This window comes from Phoca vitulina, unplaced genomic scaffold, assembly GCF_004348235.1.
Source record: "Phoca vitulina isolate PV1807 unplaced genomic scaffold, GSC_HSeal_1.0 scaffold52, whole genome shotgun sequence".
Taxonomy (NCBI): domain Eukaryota; kingdom Metazoa; phylum Chordata; class Mammalia; order Carnivora; family Phocidae; genus Phoca; species Phoca vitulina.
Genome location: NW_022589755.1, coordinates 6,713,537 through 6,730,919, shown reverse-complemented (window position 1 = coordinate 6,730,919; position 17,383 = coordinate 6,713,537). Strand labels below are relative to the sequence as shown.

General features: G+C 49.0%; 1 protein-coding gene across 3 annotated transcripts; it reads left to right on the top strand.

Moving 5' to 3' along the window:
• Positions 1-11,367: 11,367 nt before the first annotated feature.
• Positions 11,368-16,967, top strand: CD37 (CD37 molecule). Of its 3 annotated transcripts, none has more exons than XM_032388691.1 (10): positions 11,368-11,456; positions 12,104-12,178; positions 12,318-12,390; positions 13,252-13,376; positions 13,472-13,546; positions 14,053-14,157; positions 14,799-15,035; positions 15,412-15,495; positions 16,509-16,576; positions 16,685-16,967. In XM_032388691.1, exons 2-10 carry the CDS (start codon positions 12,110-12,112, stop codon positions 16,950-16,952), a joined length of 1,104 nt encoding a protein of 367 aa, XP_032244582.1. In that variant the 5' UTR covers positions 11,368-11,456; positions 12,104-12,109; the 3' UTR covers positions 16,953-16,967. The 3 variants fall into 3 exon arrangements, with proteins under 3 accessions (XP_032244582.1, XP_032244581.1, XP_032244583.1); XM_032388690.1 differs by having other exon boundaries at positions 11,372-11,456; positions 12,060-12,178; XM_032388692.1 differs by lacking the exon at positions 11,368-11,456 and adding an exon at positions 11,526-11,863 and having other exon boundaries at positions 16,509-16,905.
• The last annotated feature ends 416 nt before the right edge of the window (positions 16,968-17,383 follow it).

Below are 17,383 nucleotides of genomic sequence, written 5' to 3'. Positions count from 1 at the left end.
TTGATGGGGCGCCTGGGTGGCTCAGTCAGTTAAGCATCTGCCTTCAGCTTGGTAGTGATCTTGGGGTCCTGGGATAGAGCCCAGAGTCAGGGCTCCCTGCTTAGCGGGGAGCCTGCTTCTCCCTCTCCTTCTGCCCCTCCCTCCACTTGTTCACTTTCTCTCTCTCTAAAATAAAATAAATATTTATTTTAGAGAGAGAGAACAGGCGAGGGGGAGAGGGAGATAGAGAATCTCAATCTAATGTGATGTGATAAGAAAGGGCATTCAGGGGCGCCTGGGTGGTTCAGTTGTTAAGCGTCTGCCTTTGACTCAGGTCATGATCCCAGGGTCCTGGGATCGAGCCCCGCATTGGGCTCCCTGCTCAGCGGGAAGCCTGCTTCTCCCTCTCCCACTCCCCCTGCTTGTGTTCCCTCTCTCGGTGTGTCTCTCTCTGTCAAATAAATAAATAAAATCTTAAAAAAAAAAAAAAAAAAAAAAAAGAAGGGCACTTCAGTTCTGTGGTATTTTTCCAATACCCTTAACTCCAGTCTAATTATGACAAAACATTAGACAAACCGAAATTGAGGGACACTCTCCCAATTATCTGATCAGCACCCTCAAAACTGTGAAGGTTGAGAAAAACAAGGAAACACTAAAAAACTCACAGAGCAGAGGAGACTAAGGAGACACAACAACTAAATATGATGTAAGATCATTGACTGGCTCCTGGAACAGAAGAAAGACATCAATGAAAAAACTGGTAAAATGTGAATAAAGCCTGAAGTTCAGTTAATGATAATGTACCAATGCTGGTTTGTTAGTTTTGACAGATGTACCATGGTAATGTAAGATAACATTAAGGGAGACATGAGAATTCTCTATACTATCTTTGCAACTTTTCTGTAAATCTAGTTACTTCAAAATAAAACTAAAAGCTACCAAAAATTGTATGGCTAAAAGATGTCTAAAAATATACAAAGCTTTTATTAAAAATACAAAAATACAGAAAGAAATAAAAGAAAAGTTGAACAAATGGGGTGATACACTATGTTCCTAAGTACACCTCCAGTCTTTGCTATTCCCAGCATTTATATGGAGTATAAATAAAGTGTCCAGTCTTACTACAGTCTTCCCCCAAGCCAAGTAAATAATTTTTAAAAATTAAAAATGTGGGAAAATCTGGAACACTTCTGTTAACTAAGGTCCCATCATCATGTCAAAAATTAAATAAGTTCTTTTTTTAATTTTTTTTTTTTAAGATTTTGTCAGAGAGACAGACAGCACAAAGCAGGGGGAACAGCAGGCAGAGAGGGAGAAGCAGACTCCCCGCTGAGCAGGGAGCCCACTGTGGGACTCGATCCCAGGACCCTGGGATCATGGCCTTAGCCGAAGGCGGACACTTAACCTACTGAGCCACCCAGGCATCCCAAAAACCAAGTTCTAAATAGAACCATATCAAAGTCACTAAGAGGACAACTCACAATTCCCATTCCTCTTACTGTGATTCAGTATTTACATTAGTTTCTTAGAGCTGTCATAACAAAAGTACCACAAACTTGGTGGCTTAAAACTATATAAATTTGGGGCGCCTGGATGGCTCAGTCGTTGGGCGTCTGCCTTCGGCTCAGGTCATGATCCCAGAGTCCTGGGATCGAGCCCTGCATCAGGCTCCCTGCTCTGCGAGAAGCCTGCTTCTCCCTCTCCCACTCCCCCTGCTTGTGTTCCCTCTCTCGCTGTGTCTCTCTCTGTCAAATAAATAAAATCTTTAAAAAAAAAAAAAAAAGGATATTTACTAATGATAAAAAAGGTCAATTCATTATGAAGCCAGTGTTTATAAAGTTATACAAACATAACAAATCTCAAAATACATGAAGTAAAAATTTACAAAGGCTAAAGGAAAAATAAACTGATCCCACCACCATGGTAGAAATTAACACTCTTTCTCAGTAATTGATGGGAAAAAAGAAGACCAAGCTATTAGTAAAGATAAAGAAGACCCAAAAACACTATCAGCAACCTTGCCCTAATTGACACTTATAGAACCCCAAAACTGCAGAATACACATACTTCATCAGTGCCATAGGCTAGGCCATAAAACAAGTACCAATCAATTTACAAGGATTGAAATCACAGAGTCTGTTCTCTGACTACGATGTAAGTAAATTTCAAATCAATAACAATGTGTAAGAAAACTCCAGATACTTGGAAATTAAAGAATATATTATTAAACAATCCATAGGTCAAAGACTAAATCACAAAGAAATTATAAAATATTTTAAACTGAAGGATAATAAAACTACAAAATACCAAAATTTGTGGGATGCAGCAAAAGCAATTTTAGAATTTTATAGTTTTACATGCTGTTATTAGAAAAGAAGGGTTTCAAATCAATGTCATACAAAAAGTTTTCAAGAAAAGAACAAAATAAATCCAAAATAGAAGAAAGGAAAATACAAATATAAAATCAGAAATTATGAAGTAGGAAACAAACAATAGCAAAAAGTAAAGAAGCTAAAGCTGGTTCTTTGAAATGATCACAAAACTGGTAAACCCCTAGACAAATTAAGACAAAAAGATATGAAAATCACCAATATCTTGAATAAAAGTGGGGTTATTACCATATATGCTATAAACATTAAAAGAATAAGAAAATATGACAAATTCATGCCAATAAACTTAACAACTTAGGTGAAATGGGGAAAATTTCTTAAAAAATACAACTTAACAAAATTGAAATCAAACGAAATGGGAAATCCGTATAGTCCTATATCTATTAAATAAGTCGAATTACTTATCAAAACCCTTCCCACAGAGAACATTCCAGGCCCAAATGGTTTCAATTAGTGAATTATATCAAATATTTTTTAAAAACCCACCAACCTGGGGCGCCTGGGTGGCTCAGTCGTTGAGCATCTGCTTTCGGCTCGGGTCATGATCCCAGGGTCCTGGAATCGAGCCCCGCATCGGGCTCCCTGCTCCGCGGGAAGCCTGCTTCTCCCTCCCCCACTCCCCCTGCTTGTGTTCCTTCTCTCGCTGTGTCTCTCTCTGTCAAATAAATAAATAAAATCTTTAAAAAAAAAAAAAAAAAAAACCACCAACCTTACATAAGTAATTTCAGTAAAGCAGAAGAGGAAACACTTCCCAATATTTTACAAGTCTACCATAACCCAAATACCCAAACTTGAAGGAGAAAGAAAAGCAGAAATCTTAATTCAATTCGTTCAAAAGTGAACCAAGTTGAGGAAGCTGGAGACATTTATGTAATAGTTGGCAGCTCACCACCTAAGCACAAAGGTTCACTACTACTAGATATTTTGCCCGCAGCTGAAACGTAACATACCTCAAAAATAACACGGAGCACTTCGGACTCTCATAATCCCATGCTGTCAACGCCGATTCTGACTCTTCCTTCCGCTGCGGGGTTGGGGGAAGAAAGGAAAATGGCATTCATGAAAAAGACAGCCACGTTTCTTGAACACATTCCGGAAGGGTCTTCCTTAAAACGAGTCTTCTGGCAAACGGGTAACAAATTTGACCCTTCCGTGAGAGAGGTGAGTTTTGGCAAACGGAGATGCTGCGAACTGGCCCCCTGTGCCACCCATAGAGCCCCGTGGACCCTCAGCCGACCCTCCGTCCAGGCTGGGCGGCGCTGGTGGGCCCCACGCGTGGCCACCTGCATCACCATTTCCAGCAGCCGCTCTCCTAGGCCCATGCCCTCGGGAGGGGGGGGAACTCGGGGTCCCCTCGGTGTACCTCCTTCCCCGGGACTACAACCTCCAGGGAGGAAATGGGGGAGCCGGGGTCAGGTTCGTCAAGGAGCAGGAGAGACCTGTCCCTAACAGGCCGAGGGAAGATGGCGCTGGCCCGGGTTTCCGCTGCCCCGGGCGCTTGACCCGCTGGGCCTCCCCGAACGTAGGGAACGCACGGCCGAGGCCCCAAATCAGATTCAGACAGCGAAGGGGCGGAAGCCAGTTTGCTGGGTCCTGGGGGAGAAAAAAAGGAGGGGCCTCTCGGGCCTATTTGAGCCCTCGGCTCCGCAAAGCCCGGGGCGTCCAGGGACCCCAGCCTCAGGAGCGACGCCCATCTTCGCACACTCTGGATCTATGAATTTCCAGGACTCCCTGGAGCTATCCCCCTCTCCCCAGCCTGGAGGCCCCGTGCTCTTCTGTGAGTTCAGTTAGGAAAAAAATGAACGTGAAGAAGCCTACCGAACAGGCCCCTTCAGGCCTCGTCAGGCTCCTCGCCACTCGCTCCGTGCTCTGCCTCAGCGGCAGCCTTTCCCGCCGTCCCTCTGCGCATGCGCTACCGCCTCGGGCGCACCCTCTACTAACTAAGCTGGGAATTCCTCCCCTCTGCCCCAGCACCCCCTTCTGCACTGCGCATGCGCGCGCGCGTGCCCTCCGCCCGCTTCCCCACTTGGTTCCGCTCGCGAGCGCCCTGGCCTGCCTACTTCCGTCACTTACCCATTTAGACCATGCGCCCAACACCCTTCCACCTGCGTGCGCTGCTGAGACCAAGCTTTTAGCCGCATCCCCGGTCTGGAGCATGTGCTTTGCTTCCACTGCCCTGAGTGAGGTGATGAGGGTGAGGTGGGAAGCTTGTTCTTCCAGGTCATTTCTCTTGCTTTCAAACTTTTGGTACTTACTTAAGCTTCCCCTACTACTACCCAGACCTAAAATATGTGTCCAACAAGACAGACATGGGCCTTGCCTTCAGAGAGCTCAGAAACCTACTGGGATTGCAGATGTGAAATATTAATAAAGGGTAACCTCACTAAAATTGAGTCTGGAGGCCAGAAAGGGGAGCTCTCACACCCTGCCACTCAAGTCAGTTGTAGACCCAACAGGAAGAAACATACCTTGCAGGGGGATACTACTTGACTACCCCACCGGAAGGAAGGAAGGTTTTCTCCTACCCAGCAGGTAGATACTACTTGACTACCCCACCAGGAGGAAGGAAGGAAGGAAGGTAGGTTAGTTGGTTTTCTCCTACCCAGCAGGTGGATACTACTTGACTACCCCACCCGGAGGGAGGGAGGAAGGAAGGAAGGAAGGGTTTTCTCCTACCCAGCAACACCCCAGCCAATGAGAGACTGTCACAACTCAGCCAATGAAAAGTCACTACACTTCAAACTCCCAGTTTGCTCGGAGATCTGTGTTTACAAAAGCCCTCCCAACTCTCCCCCCTTCCATAAAAGAGTAGTTTTCTCCTTTTTTCTTGGATTTGTCTGTGGTTTTGCCATAGCTTGCTTGTCCTGAATTGCAATTCTCTGTTAGTCCTAAAAAAAAAAATCATTTTTTGCTGGTAAAACAACCGATAGTTTTATCTTTAAGGTTAACAGTACTTGATGATCACAAGTGAGATCCAGAGAAGACAAACCCCCCCAACAACTCCAAAGCTGGCGAGCAAACACATGACAGTACCCACAGAGCCAGTTGAGCTCACAGCTTTCTTGAGGACCCTGGAGTTTGAGGGTAAGTTTTCTCCTGGATTTCAAGCTCCATTCTCTGTGTTTTCAGCTTTCTAGGCATTACTTTGGGTCTGTTTTAAGACTTTGTCCTCGGGGCGCCTGGGTGGCTCAGTCGTTAAGCGTCTCCCTTCGGCTCAGGTCATGATCCCAAGGTCCTGGGATCGAGCCCCACATCGGGCTTCCCGCTCAGCGGGAAGCCTGCTTCTCCCTCTCCCACTCCCCCTGCTTTTGTTCCTGCTCTCGCTCTCTCTTTCTCTGTCAAATAAATAAATAAAATCTTAAAAAAAAAAAAAAAAGACTTTGTCCTCTCTGAGACTACCTATTTGGACTTTGTTCCGACTCTTGTTTGGAACTAGGCTGTTTCCTAGAATTGCAACTGTGTTGTCTAGGAATTTTTCTCTATGCTCTAAAGAGAAACCTCTAAGAAATGGGATTCCCAGTCATCTAAATGCTTTGAGGCCACTCTGTCCCTTCTGGGACCCTGGCTGGTTTTTGGCACACTTCTATCTAAATGGACTGATTGATCAAAAGTATTTTAGAACTCCAATAGCAATTATCAGGAACTTCCAATCTCTCCAAAGTTGTTTTACTCAAAATTAAATTGGAAAACTACAGCTCAAAAACACAAACAATCAAAAACCCAAAAAAACAAAAACCTGAATGGGATGCCTATTGTAATCTGTACCTTGAGGCTTACAAATGTTTTCAGGATTCTAAATTTGCCTCTTTGCAAAATATTGTTTCTAAATTAACTGAGGTAAATAAACAATGAAAGGAGTAGGAATGTCTTCTCAGGCCTCTTTTTCTTCCTCCCCCCTCACCCCCCTTTTATCTCTAGACACTTGGCAGCCACCTTGTGCCCAGGCCCTGCCTCTGGTGCCTTTTTCCTCTGCACAGTCCCCACCTCCTCTATACCCACTGCTCCCTGGTTCTAATCCTTCCACCGAAACTCCCTTTTCCTCTGAAACTGTCTCCAGCTCCCTCCTCTCCTGAATCTATGAAAACCTGCCTCTTTTATTTTTTTATTATTCTTTTGGGGAGGGTAGCAAAGAGAGAGGGAGAGAGAAAATCCCAACCAGGCTCTGAGCTGGGCATCACAAGCAGGACATGGGACTTGATCTCACAACCCAGAGATCATGACCTGAGCTGAAATCAAGAGTCAGACACTTAACCAACTGAGCCACCCAGGTGCCCCAAGCCTGCCCCTTTTAAAGTTAAGTCTTCTGAGGATCTAAATAAATCCCAAATTTCTTATGTTCCCTGGACTAAGGCCAAACTGTGAGCCATAGTCAAAGAGTTTCCTAAAATAACTAGTGGCTGCATAATTCCAATCTCTGCCTCTTCCTTCACCTAGCATTCTCTTCTTCCTGTGTCTTCTGTGTGTCTCTTACAGTGTGGGACAGTTATTAAATTTAGGGCTCACTCAGATAATGCAGGTTGATCTCATCTCCAGATCCTTAATTACACTTGAAAAACCCTTTTTTCCAAATAAGGTCACATCCACAGATTCCAGGACATGGATATATCTTTTTTTTTTAATTTTAACTATTTTTTTATCAACATATAATGCATTATTTGTTTTAGGGGTACAGGTCTGTGCTTGATTCTTGTTTTTTTAATTCCAGTAGAGTTAACATACAGTGTTATATTAGTTTCAGGTGTTCAATATAGTGATTCAACAAGTATAAGTAATGTATACATTACTCAGTGCTCATCATAAATGTACTCCTAATGCCCCTCACCTATTTCACCCATCCCCCCACCCCACCTACCCTCTAGTAACCATCAGTTCTCTATAGTTAAGAGTCTGTTTTTGGGGGTGCCTGGATGGCTCAGTCGTTAAGTGTCTGCCTTCGGCTCAGGTCATGATCCCAGGGTCCTGGGATTGAGCCCCGCATCGGGCTCCCTGCTCGGCAGGAGGCCTGCTTCTCCCTCTCCCTCTCCCCCTGCTTGTGTTCCCTCTCTCGCTGTCTCTCTCTCTCTGTCAAATAAATAAATAAAATCTTAAAAAAAAAATCTGTTTTTAGGGTTGTCTCTTTTCCTCTTTGTCCGTTTGTTTTGTTCCTTAAATTCTACATGAGTGAGGGGCACCTGGGTGGCTCAGTTGGTTAAGCGACTGCCTTCGGCTCAGGTCATGATCCTGGAGTCCCTGGATCGAGTCCCACATCAGGCTCCCTGCTCGGCAGGGAGTCTGCTTCTCCCTCTGACCCTCCCCCCTCTCATGTGCTCTCTCTCATTCTCTCTCTCTCAAATAAATAAATAAAATCTTTAAAAAAAAAAAAAATTCTACATGAGTGAAATCATATGGTATTTGTCTGTCTCTGACTTATTTCCCTTGGCATTATATGCTCTAGATCCATCCATGTTGTTGCAAATGGCAACATTTCATTCTTTTTTATGGCTGAGTAATATTCCATTATAAATCTCATCTTCTTTATCCATTCATCTATCGATGGACATTGGGGCTGCTTCCATAATTTGGCTATTATAAATAATGCTGTAATAAACATAGTGGTGCATATCTCTTTGAGTCAGTGTTTTAGTATTCTTTGGGTAAATACCTAGTAGTGGAATTACTAGATCATATGGTAATTTTTTTTTTTTTTTGAGGAACCTCCATACTGTCATCCATAGTGGCTGTACCAGTCTGCATTCCCACCAACAGTGCATGAGAGTTCCTTTTTCTCCACATCCTCATCAACACTTGTTTCTTGTGTTTTCGATCTTAGCCATTCTTACAGGTGTGAAGTGATATGTACTTGTGGTTTTGATTTGCATTTCCCTGATGATTAGTGATGTTGAGCATCTTTTCATATGTCTGTGGCCACCATCTGTATGTCTTTTCTGGAGAAATATCTGTTCATGTCTTCTGCCCACTTTTTTTTTAAGATTTTATTTATCTATTTGACAGAGAGAGACACAGCAAGAGAGGGAACACAAGCAGGGGGAGTGGGCGAGGGAGAAGCAGGCTTCCCACCAAGCAGGGAGCCCGATGCGGGGCTCGAACCCAGGACCCTGGGACCATGACCTGAGCTGAAGGCAGACGCTCAATGACTGAGCCACCCAGGCGCCCCTCTGCCCATTTTTAATTGGATTTTTTTTTTGGTGTTGAGTTGTATAAGTTCTTTATATATTTTGGATACTATGCCTTTATTGGATATGTCATTTGCTAATATCTTCTCCCATTTAGTAGGTTGTCTTTTAGTTTTGTTGATTGCTTCCTTTGCTGTGCAGAAGCTTTTTATTTTGATTTAGAACCAACAGTTTATTTTTGCTTTTGTTTCCCTTGCCTCAGGAGATGTATCTAGAAAAATGTTGCTAGGGCCAATGTCAGAGAAATTACTGCCTGTGCTCTCTTCTAGGATTTTTATGGTTTCAGAAATCACATTTGGATCTTTAATCCATTTTGACTTTATTTTTGTGTATGGTATGAGAAAGCAGTCCAGTTTTTCCAACACCATTTGTCTTTTTCCCACTGCATATTCTTGCCTCCTTTGTCAAAGATTAATTGACCATATAATCACGGGTTTATTTCTGAGCTCTCTGTTCTTTTTTTTTTAAGATTTACTTATTTATTTTAAGATTGTATTTATTTATTTATTTATTCATTCATTCATTCATTTATTAGAGAGAGAGTGAGCATAAGTGAGTGGAGGGGCAGAGGGGGAAGGAGAGAATCCCAAGCAGACTCCGTGCTGAGCACAGAGCCCAATGCAGGGCTCAATCTCACAACCCTGAGATCATGACCTGAGCCAAAACCAAGAGCTGGATGCTTAACCAAATGAGCCACCCAGGTGCCCCACGGCTCTCTATTCTGTTCCATTGATCTATGTGTCTATTTTTGTGCCAGTAGCATACTGTTTTGATTACTACAGCTTTGTAGTGTACTTTGAAATCTGAGATTTTGATACTTCTTTTTTTTCGAGATTGCTTTGGCATAGACATATCTTTTGGGGGGAGAGGGGCAGGGTATCACCATTCAACCCACTACAATCAGTACAGAAGCAATTGTAATTATTTGTGTGGAAGACGATGAGAGCCTGGATTAGGATGGTGGCCTTGCAGACAAGTGGGTGGATTTGAAATGTATATTAGTAGTAGAGCATAGAGGACTTAATGATGGCTTAGAAGAGGAGTTCAGGGATGAGGGATGGTGAATCAGTGTCCTGAGATTTGGACTTAGGGCTATATAAACCAGGTCTGGGTTTCAAAAGGCCCTCTCAGGCCATGTGGGGAATGGACTGGAGGGGAGAGACTAAGACCAGGGAGGAGTCTGAGGTTTGGGTCCAGGAGGAAGAGCACATGTCCTGAGCCAGCCCAAGCCATGAGAACAGAGAGAAGTGGAGAGAGCAGAGAATCAAGAGGTAGAAAGGATTGGATTATGGAATGATGGGCTGTATGGGAAAGAGGGAGAGAGGGAATGAGGACATCCACCCAGGGGTTGGCCCATCAGAGAAGAAAGAATCTGTGAACTTGAAGACAGATCTCTTGATATTATCCAGTCAGAGGAGAAAAAAAGAAATAAGAATGAAAATACAGGGCGCCTGGGTGGCTCAGATGGTTAAGCATCTGCCTTCGGCTCAGGTCATGATCCCAGGGTCCTGGAATTGAGTCCCACGTCGGGCTCCCTGCTCAGCGGGGAGCCTGCTTCTCCCTCTGCCTCTCCCTCTCTCTGTCTCTTATGAATAAATAAATAAAATCTTTTTGTTTTTAAGATTTTATTTATTTATTTGACAGAGAGATACAGCGAGAGAGGGAACACAAGCAGGGGGAGTGGGAGAGGGAGAGGGAGAAGCAGGTCTCCCGTGGAGCAGGGAGCCCGATGTGGGGCTTGATCCCAGGACTCTGGGATCATGACCTGAGCCAAAGGCAGACACTTAACGACTGAGCCACCCAGGCGCCCCTAAATAAATAAAATCTTAAAAAAAAAAAAAATGAAAATACATTTCTGAGGATCTAATGTACAGCATGGTGACTATAGTTAATAATTCAGTATTGTGTACTAGAAAGTTGCTGAGAATATCTATTAAGGGTTCTCACCACCAAAAGAAGAAAAAGTTAACTATGTGCGATGATGAACATGTTATCTTGAGCTTGGTAATCATTCCACAGTGTATATGTATATCAAATCATTATGTTGGGCACCTGGGTGGCTCAGTCCATTAAGCATCTGCCTTCAGCTCAGGTCATGATCCCAGGGTTCTGGGATCAAGACCCAAGTCGGGCTCTCTGCTCAGTAGGGAGCCTGCTTCTCCCTTTCTCCTTGCTCCTCCCCCTGCCCATGCTCTCTCTCTCTCCCTTTCTGTCAAATAAATAAAGAAAATCTTTAAAAAAAAATCATGTTGTACACTTGAAATATATAAAATTATAATTGTCAATTATTCCTCAATAACATTGGAAAGAGAAAAAGAGGAAGTCCAGAGCCAAAAATCAGAATACTATTAATATGAATTGATTTTTGATGACATTAATAAGAAAATAAATTGCATTTGGAGCCTTAAAAAAAAAAAAACAGTGGATGAGATCTCTCAGAAAGAGAAGGTGCTGGGTCTCTAAGGGGCACTGGTTTTCCAGGACCTGGGTGGATATCAGGATGATAGGAACATCCCCAAACATGGAAATCTGACTTGATGAGAGTGGGGGCTGTGGGGCAACAGGAGAGACTTTCAGAGGCTGCTGGGTGTGTGGCTCAGGTCTGGAGACAACCAAGCACTCAGACCTAGATCTAACTGCCAAGGTCCCAGTTCAATCCTGACTCCTCCCCAGCCTCCCCTTCTTGGGGCCCCAGTGCAGATGCAGGAAGTACTGCTTGAGGCTCAGCTTCCTCTCCGGGTGTTTTGGCACAGCCCAGCCACCCCCCTCACTCCCAGGGACCTTCCCACTTGGGGCACTGCAGCACTTTCACTTCCCTCAGGTGCCCAACCCCTGCCCCAGCATATGGGAGCACCGCGGTCTACACTTGTTGCCAAGAACAGGATGCAGACTCTGAGAGAGGGGCCGTGACAAGGTGTGGGGGGGGGGGGGGGGGCAATAAGCAGAGAAAGGACCGGCATGCAGAGAGAAGGGGCCAGAAACCCAGAGAGGGAGGAGATAGATGCGTGGGGCGGGGGGGCAGGCAGGGATGGACAGAGACCCAGAGAGAAGGGAACAGAGACCCAGGAAAGGGAGGACGAGAGACTGAGGGCTGGGAAGCGGGGACAGAGAGGGGTGCGGAGATGGCAGAGCTTAGCAGGCAGTGAGGTCAGAGTGTCTGTGAGGTCGGCTGCTGTCCAGGGTTGGCCTGGGGTCCTGGTGCCCAGAGTAAGGGGTACAAGGAGCTCAGGAGTCCCTATGGGAGTCCCATAAGGAGCCATGGAGACCTGGGAGGGACTACCCAGCGTGTCCTTGGTGCCCACAAATTCCAAGGCCCCTCAGGTACTGGTGTGTGTCCCAGTGGGGCAGGTGAGGGAGGCAGGGGGTGGGCAGAGACAGAAAAGAAAGCCACCTCGCCTGTAGAGGGAGGGGGTGGGGCTCCACCCTGGGGACTTCCTCTTTCTCTGTGTTCTTCCTTTCTCCCTCTCTGTCTCTCACAGCCTCTGTCTTTCTTTCTGCCTGTCTCCTCCGGGGCCAGCACCTCTTCTGTTCTGTCCCTCCCACGGCTGCCCACCCCTCTAGGCGAAGATGTCGGCCCAGGACAGCTGCCTCAGCCTCATCAAGTACCTCCTCTTCGTTTTCAACCTCTTCTTCTTCGTGAGTTGCCACATGGCTGCCCAGCCCAGGCCCTGGCCCCCGCCCCTGCTGCAGCCACCTGATCTGATATATACCACCACTACCACCCCACCCCACCCCCGCCTTTGCCCACCGCCATGTTCCCATCTCCTCTCGCCAGGTCCTAGGCAGCCTTATCTTCTGCTTTGGCATCTGGATACTCATTGACAAGACCAGCTTCGTGTCCTTTGTAGGTGAGGGGGCCGGGGCCATTGGGGAGGGCCTCCTGGAGCAAGTGTGACCTGGCCTTCCCCTGTGTGACATCCTGGGATCTCCACTGTCCCAGGCTCTGCTTTACAGCCTGCCACTGCTCTTAGCCTTGGGGTCTTCCTCTGGCGAATGAGTTGTGCATACGAATGATAATAAAAATGGTAATAGCCATTTCTCAGGCACTTCCTACGCGGTATAGCTCATGCAGATGCTTATCAGATCCTCCCACAAACCTTCCCCTCTCTTGAGGTTCAGAGAGGGGATGTCACTTACTGGATGTCACACAGCAAGGAAGTAGAAGAGCAGATAGAACACTAATAATAGTAGGAAAGTAATAATGGACTAATAGTCGAGATCCTAATGGTTCATATTTAATAAGTGTTTGTCCTGTATTGAGGACTGCGTTGAACACATGCCTCCCATGTGTCCCTTAAAATAATCCTAGGGAGTAGATATCATCCTCCCCTAGCCCTCAGGGAGGTTTTAGTGACTGATCCAATGCCACAGACCAAGTGATGGGACTGAAACTATTGGGGGTGAGGAGGAGAAGGAGGAGGAGAGACTGAGAGCGAGAGGGAGAAACCGTGACCAGGGAGAAAGGGGGACAGAGATCTAGAGAGAAAACAGAGACCTAGAGAGACTCAGAGAGGACAGAGTCCCAGACAGAGGGAGAGAGAGAATCCCAGAAGGAGAGAAACAGAGACTCAACATGTGGCAGGGACAGACACTCAGAGAAAGAGGCCCCCCAAAATATGCTCCCCAGTTGAGTGGCTGTGTGGGTGGGGAGTAGGGCTCCCTGGAGCTGTGTGCATGAGCCCAATGTCACTGCCTCTCACCTCCCCCAGGCTTGTCCTTCGTGCCCCTGCAGATCTGGTCCAAAGCCCTGGCCACCTCGGGAATTCTCACCATGGGCCTTGCCCTCCTGGGCTGTGTGGGGGCCCTGAAGGAGCTCCGCTGCCTCCTGGGCCTGGTGAGTGCCCTGCCCATATCCCCCCTCCAATAGAGCCCTGGCAGCTCTGCATCCTGGGAGGGGACTCAGTCTGAACTCTCCACTCTGCCCCCCAGTATTTTGGGATACTGCTGCTCCTGTTTGCCACGCAGATCACCCTGGGAATCCTCATCTCCACTCAGCGGATGCGGGTGAGCTTGGCTTCCCCTCCCCACACTCCCCCCCCCCCAAATGTATGGGGCGGTGGAGGGGGGAAAACAAAAGCAGACACGGGCTGACATGGACAAAGGGAAAAAACAGTGACAGGCAGGGGAAGACAGTGAGAGTCAGAGACCCAGAGACAGACACACAGGAAGACAGAGACAAGGAGAGTCAAAGGAAGATCACGACACGGACGGAGGTAGACATAGTAAGAGATACAGATCCAAAGGTAGACAGAAAACAGGCGGAGAAACAGGAGAGACAGAGACCTAATGAGAGAGCGTGGGAGATAGCGGGGGAACAGAAAGACAGACCATAGAAACATGCAGAGATTTTGAGGAACAGAGACATAGCCATTCAGTGAGAAATTGAGACCGACTTCAAGCCGCTCGCGGGACCCCTTGGGACTGAGAAAGCCCGGGAGTGGCTGGACTGGGTAGGGGCAAAGGGGGGTGGGGAAGCGGGTGGGAATCCAGCCTCATTCTCCGCCTCTTAGCTGGAACGGAGAGTGAAGGACATCGTGATGGAGACAATCCAAAACTACCGCTCGCGTCCGGAGGAGTCGGTGGCGGAGGAGAGTTGGGACTACGTGCAGTTCCAGGTGCGTGAGGCCCCCACCCACGCGGACGCGTATCCCTCCCTCTAGCTCAGGGACTCTGACGAAGCCGGGGCCCGCAGCTCCGGGACCGCCAGGTAACCCTACCCCCCCCCCCCCCCCCCCCGCCCGCCCAACGTGGCCCCGCCCCCAGAAGATAACGTAACCGACTCCAATGTGGGCTTTTCCCCCCAGCTCCCAGAGACCCTGGAGAGGCTCCGCTTTCTGCCCCGACAAGACTTCGCCCTCAGCCCCAAGGCCCTAGCGTAACCCCACTCCCTTAATCCTTAGTCACTGTGGCCCTCACGGGACCCGACCCACGTGAGACTCCATTCCCTGGTCATTCACATGGCCCTGCCCTCCCATCCACCTGTCCCCTACCTGAGGCTGAATTGCACTGCCCACCCAATCTTCGGTGCGCAGAGCGATTCTGCAGCTCCTCCCACAGCCCCAGGTGGCCCGTGATTCATCTCTCCCAACCCCATGTTCCCCTAATGTCCCCAAGCCTAGCCCGCCGTCCCCCACCCTGCACCATTTAGCCCTCTGCTCCCCAACACGACCTCATACACATCACCCAGTCCCCTGAACCCCCAAATCATCTTGAATCCCTCCAGTCCCCGTCCCTCTGACTCTTGTCCCTCTTCCAGCTGCGCTGCTGCGGCTGGAACTCTCCTCGGGACTGGTTCAATATCCCCAGCCTCATCAGCAACGAGTCGGAGGTGCATCGCGTGCCCTGCTCCTGCTATAATTCATCAGCGACCAATGACTCCGCAGTCTTCGATAAGCTCTCCTTCACCCAGTTAAGCCGGCTCGGACCACTGGCGCGGCCCCGGCCCAGTACAGACCTTTGCGTGGTTCCTGCAAACAGCAATATCTACAGCGAGGTGGGGACGGTTTGGAGCCCGCTAGAAAGGGGAGGGCCCTGTGAGGGATTAGGGCAGCGGTAGGGGCTTGCTCCCCAGGAGGCGGAGCCGCAGGACTTGGGAAGGGTCTGCAGGGTGGGGCTACGAGAAAGCGGTACATCAGGAGGGGTGGGGCCCCTTAGAAGGGGCGTGGTCCGTAGGGGCGGGGCCTAAAAGTCCTGACTGAAAGGAGGCTGGGACCGCGCGAAGTGGAGAGACTATAGAGAACCCTACTAACTAGGGATGCGGGGCGGTGCCTGAAGGAGGGGTGAGGGCTGGGCTGAGGAGAACAGTGGGCACGGGCTTGAGGGCGAATCCCAGAAAGAACCCTACTTTTAACCTTTCCCCACATTCCCAGGGCTGCGCGCGGAGCCTCCAAAAGTGGTTGCACAACAACCTCATCTCCATAGTGGGCATTTGTCTGGGCGTCGGTCTACTTGAGGTAATTTGGACCCGTCCCCACTCGCGATTGGCCGTACAGTCCGTAGACGGCCCCGCCCCAAGCTGCGCGTCCTCCCATTTTCTGGGAAAGGTGCATGCGTGCTAGAGCGTCAGCCAATCCAGGCTCTCCTGCCCCTCCACTTGGCACGAGGGAGACCCACCCTCTGCGAGCCCTGATTGGTTGCACGCAGGAAGCAGGCGTTCCCTCCCGCTCTCGCGAAGTTCCCATTGGTCCTCCTTGGCGTTCCAGCCCCCTGCTCTTAGCCGCAATACCCCTCCCCTTTCCCCGCAGGTGAGTGTAGCGGGGCTGAGCCTGTTACTACTGCGCTGCGCGCTCCGCCGGGAACGCCAGCTGCAGGTGCCGGGCGCCTGTGATTCGAGCCCCGGGCCTGGCCCGAGTGCTGACGGCGGCGGCGGGCGCTGTGGTGTACTGAGCAGCAGCGGGCGTAGCGGCGGTCTGTGGGGTTGCTGGGGCATGGCGGATGCCTGTCCCAACTGGGGGGACAAGTCCCCACAGGGCAAGCTGCCCATGGCCCTGGGGCCCTGGCCGCTTTGGGATCAAGACGAGGAACAACCTGAGACCGGGAGCGCGGGCGAGGAGGTGGAGGTCGAGGTGGAATTAGCGGCCGAGGCAGAGAGGGAGACCGATGAGCCTCCGGAATAAAGTACCCTGGGCTAGCTCCGGATCTCACTCCTTCCCAGACTCTAAACCTGCGCTAGACGCAGCTGGATACGCCCTACCCCACCCTATTCCCCTTCTTTCCATCTTCCCTCCTCCCCCCGCATCTTTGGTAACTTACCCCAAGCCCCCAAATTCCCATCCCGGCGGAGCTCCCCCTCTAGCCCCACCCTTCGCCGCCGCTCCCATGATCCCATCCCACCCAAATCTCCGCGCTTCATTTTCTTCCCCTGGCGCCACCCCTTTTTTCTCCCTCGGAACCCCCACCATCCCGACCCCAATCCTCCTAGCCGGCATCCCATGGACCTCTCTGACCAGGTCTCCTTTCTCTATAGCTCAGCTTCATGACGCTCTCGATATTCCTGTGCAGAAACCTGGATCAAGTCTACGACCGGCTCGCTCGGTACCGCTAGGCACCCCCCCGCCCCGTCCCTTCCCAAAGCCCCGCCCCATCCCCTTCAAGTGCCCTAGGGGCTTCCCTGTGGTCTGTAAATATTTGTTCAATCCCCAGTTCGTCCCAACCATTGAGTCCTCCACCTCCTCATTTCCCCGGGGGACCCAGATGTCTGCCTGCCCAGCTGCTGTCACCTCTCCCGCGGGACCTGGGGCTTCCGGCCACCAGCTTCCTGCCCCCAAAGATACCTCATTTCCTTGCCTCATCTTTCGGCTTACCACCTCCCACAGGATTATTTTCGCCCAAACCCCAAATAAATCCCCTGCGTTTTGGTAAAATAGTTTTATCCTCTGTCAAAACACAAACCAACACACTTTGCCGGTGAGGGGAGGCAACACAGTATATAGCCCACGTCTTATTGAGAAGAGAAGATGAAATTTAAAAGCCTCACCCCACAGCTTGCCCAGCTGAGAAAAAGTCACGACCCTAATACCCACTTATAAATATCTCTTGTTATATTAAAAAAAATATTTCCAGGGCCCACCTGGCTCTGCTCCTGCACAAAGGGTTAACCTTCAATATTTGATCTCAAGGTCACAGGGTTGGGGGTGGTAAAGAGAGGCAGATTGGGAAGGGGGGGTGTTGAAAAACAGAGAGACAAACCAGCATACTTTCTAAGGCCATCCAAAACATCCAGAACCAAGTTGTGGGAGGGCACCTGTTAGAGACTGAGAAACCAGTGCTGTACCTCGCGGCTGTCTCACTCCTGTCCCCAGTCCCTGATGCTCTGGAGTGATCTGTCCTTTCAGCTACCAC

Coding starts and splice junctions, on each gene's coding strand:
- CD37 (XM_032388691.1), top strand. CDS start 12,110: ATGTCGGCCCAGGACAGCTGCCTCAGCCTCATCAAGTACCTCCTCTTC. Junction 12,391..13,251: donor CAGCTTCGTGTCCTTTGTAG/GTGAGGGGGCCG, acceptor CACCTCCCCCAG/GCTTGTCCTTCGTGCCCCTG. Junction 15,496..16,508: donor TGGGCGTCGGTCTACTTGAG/GTAATTTGGACC, acceptor CTTTCTCTATAG/CTCAGCTTCATGACGCTCTC.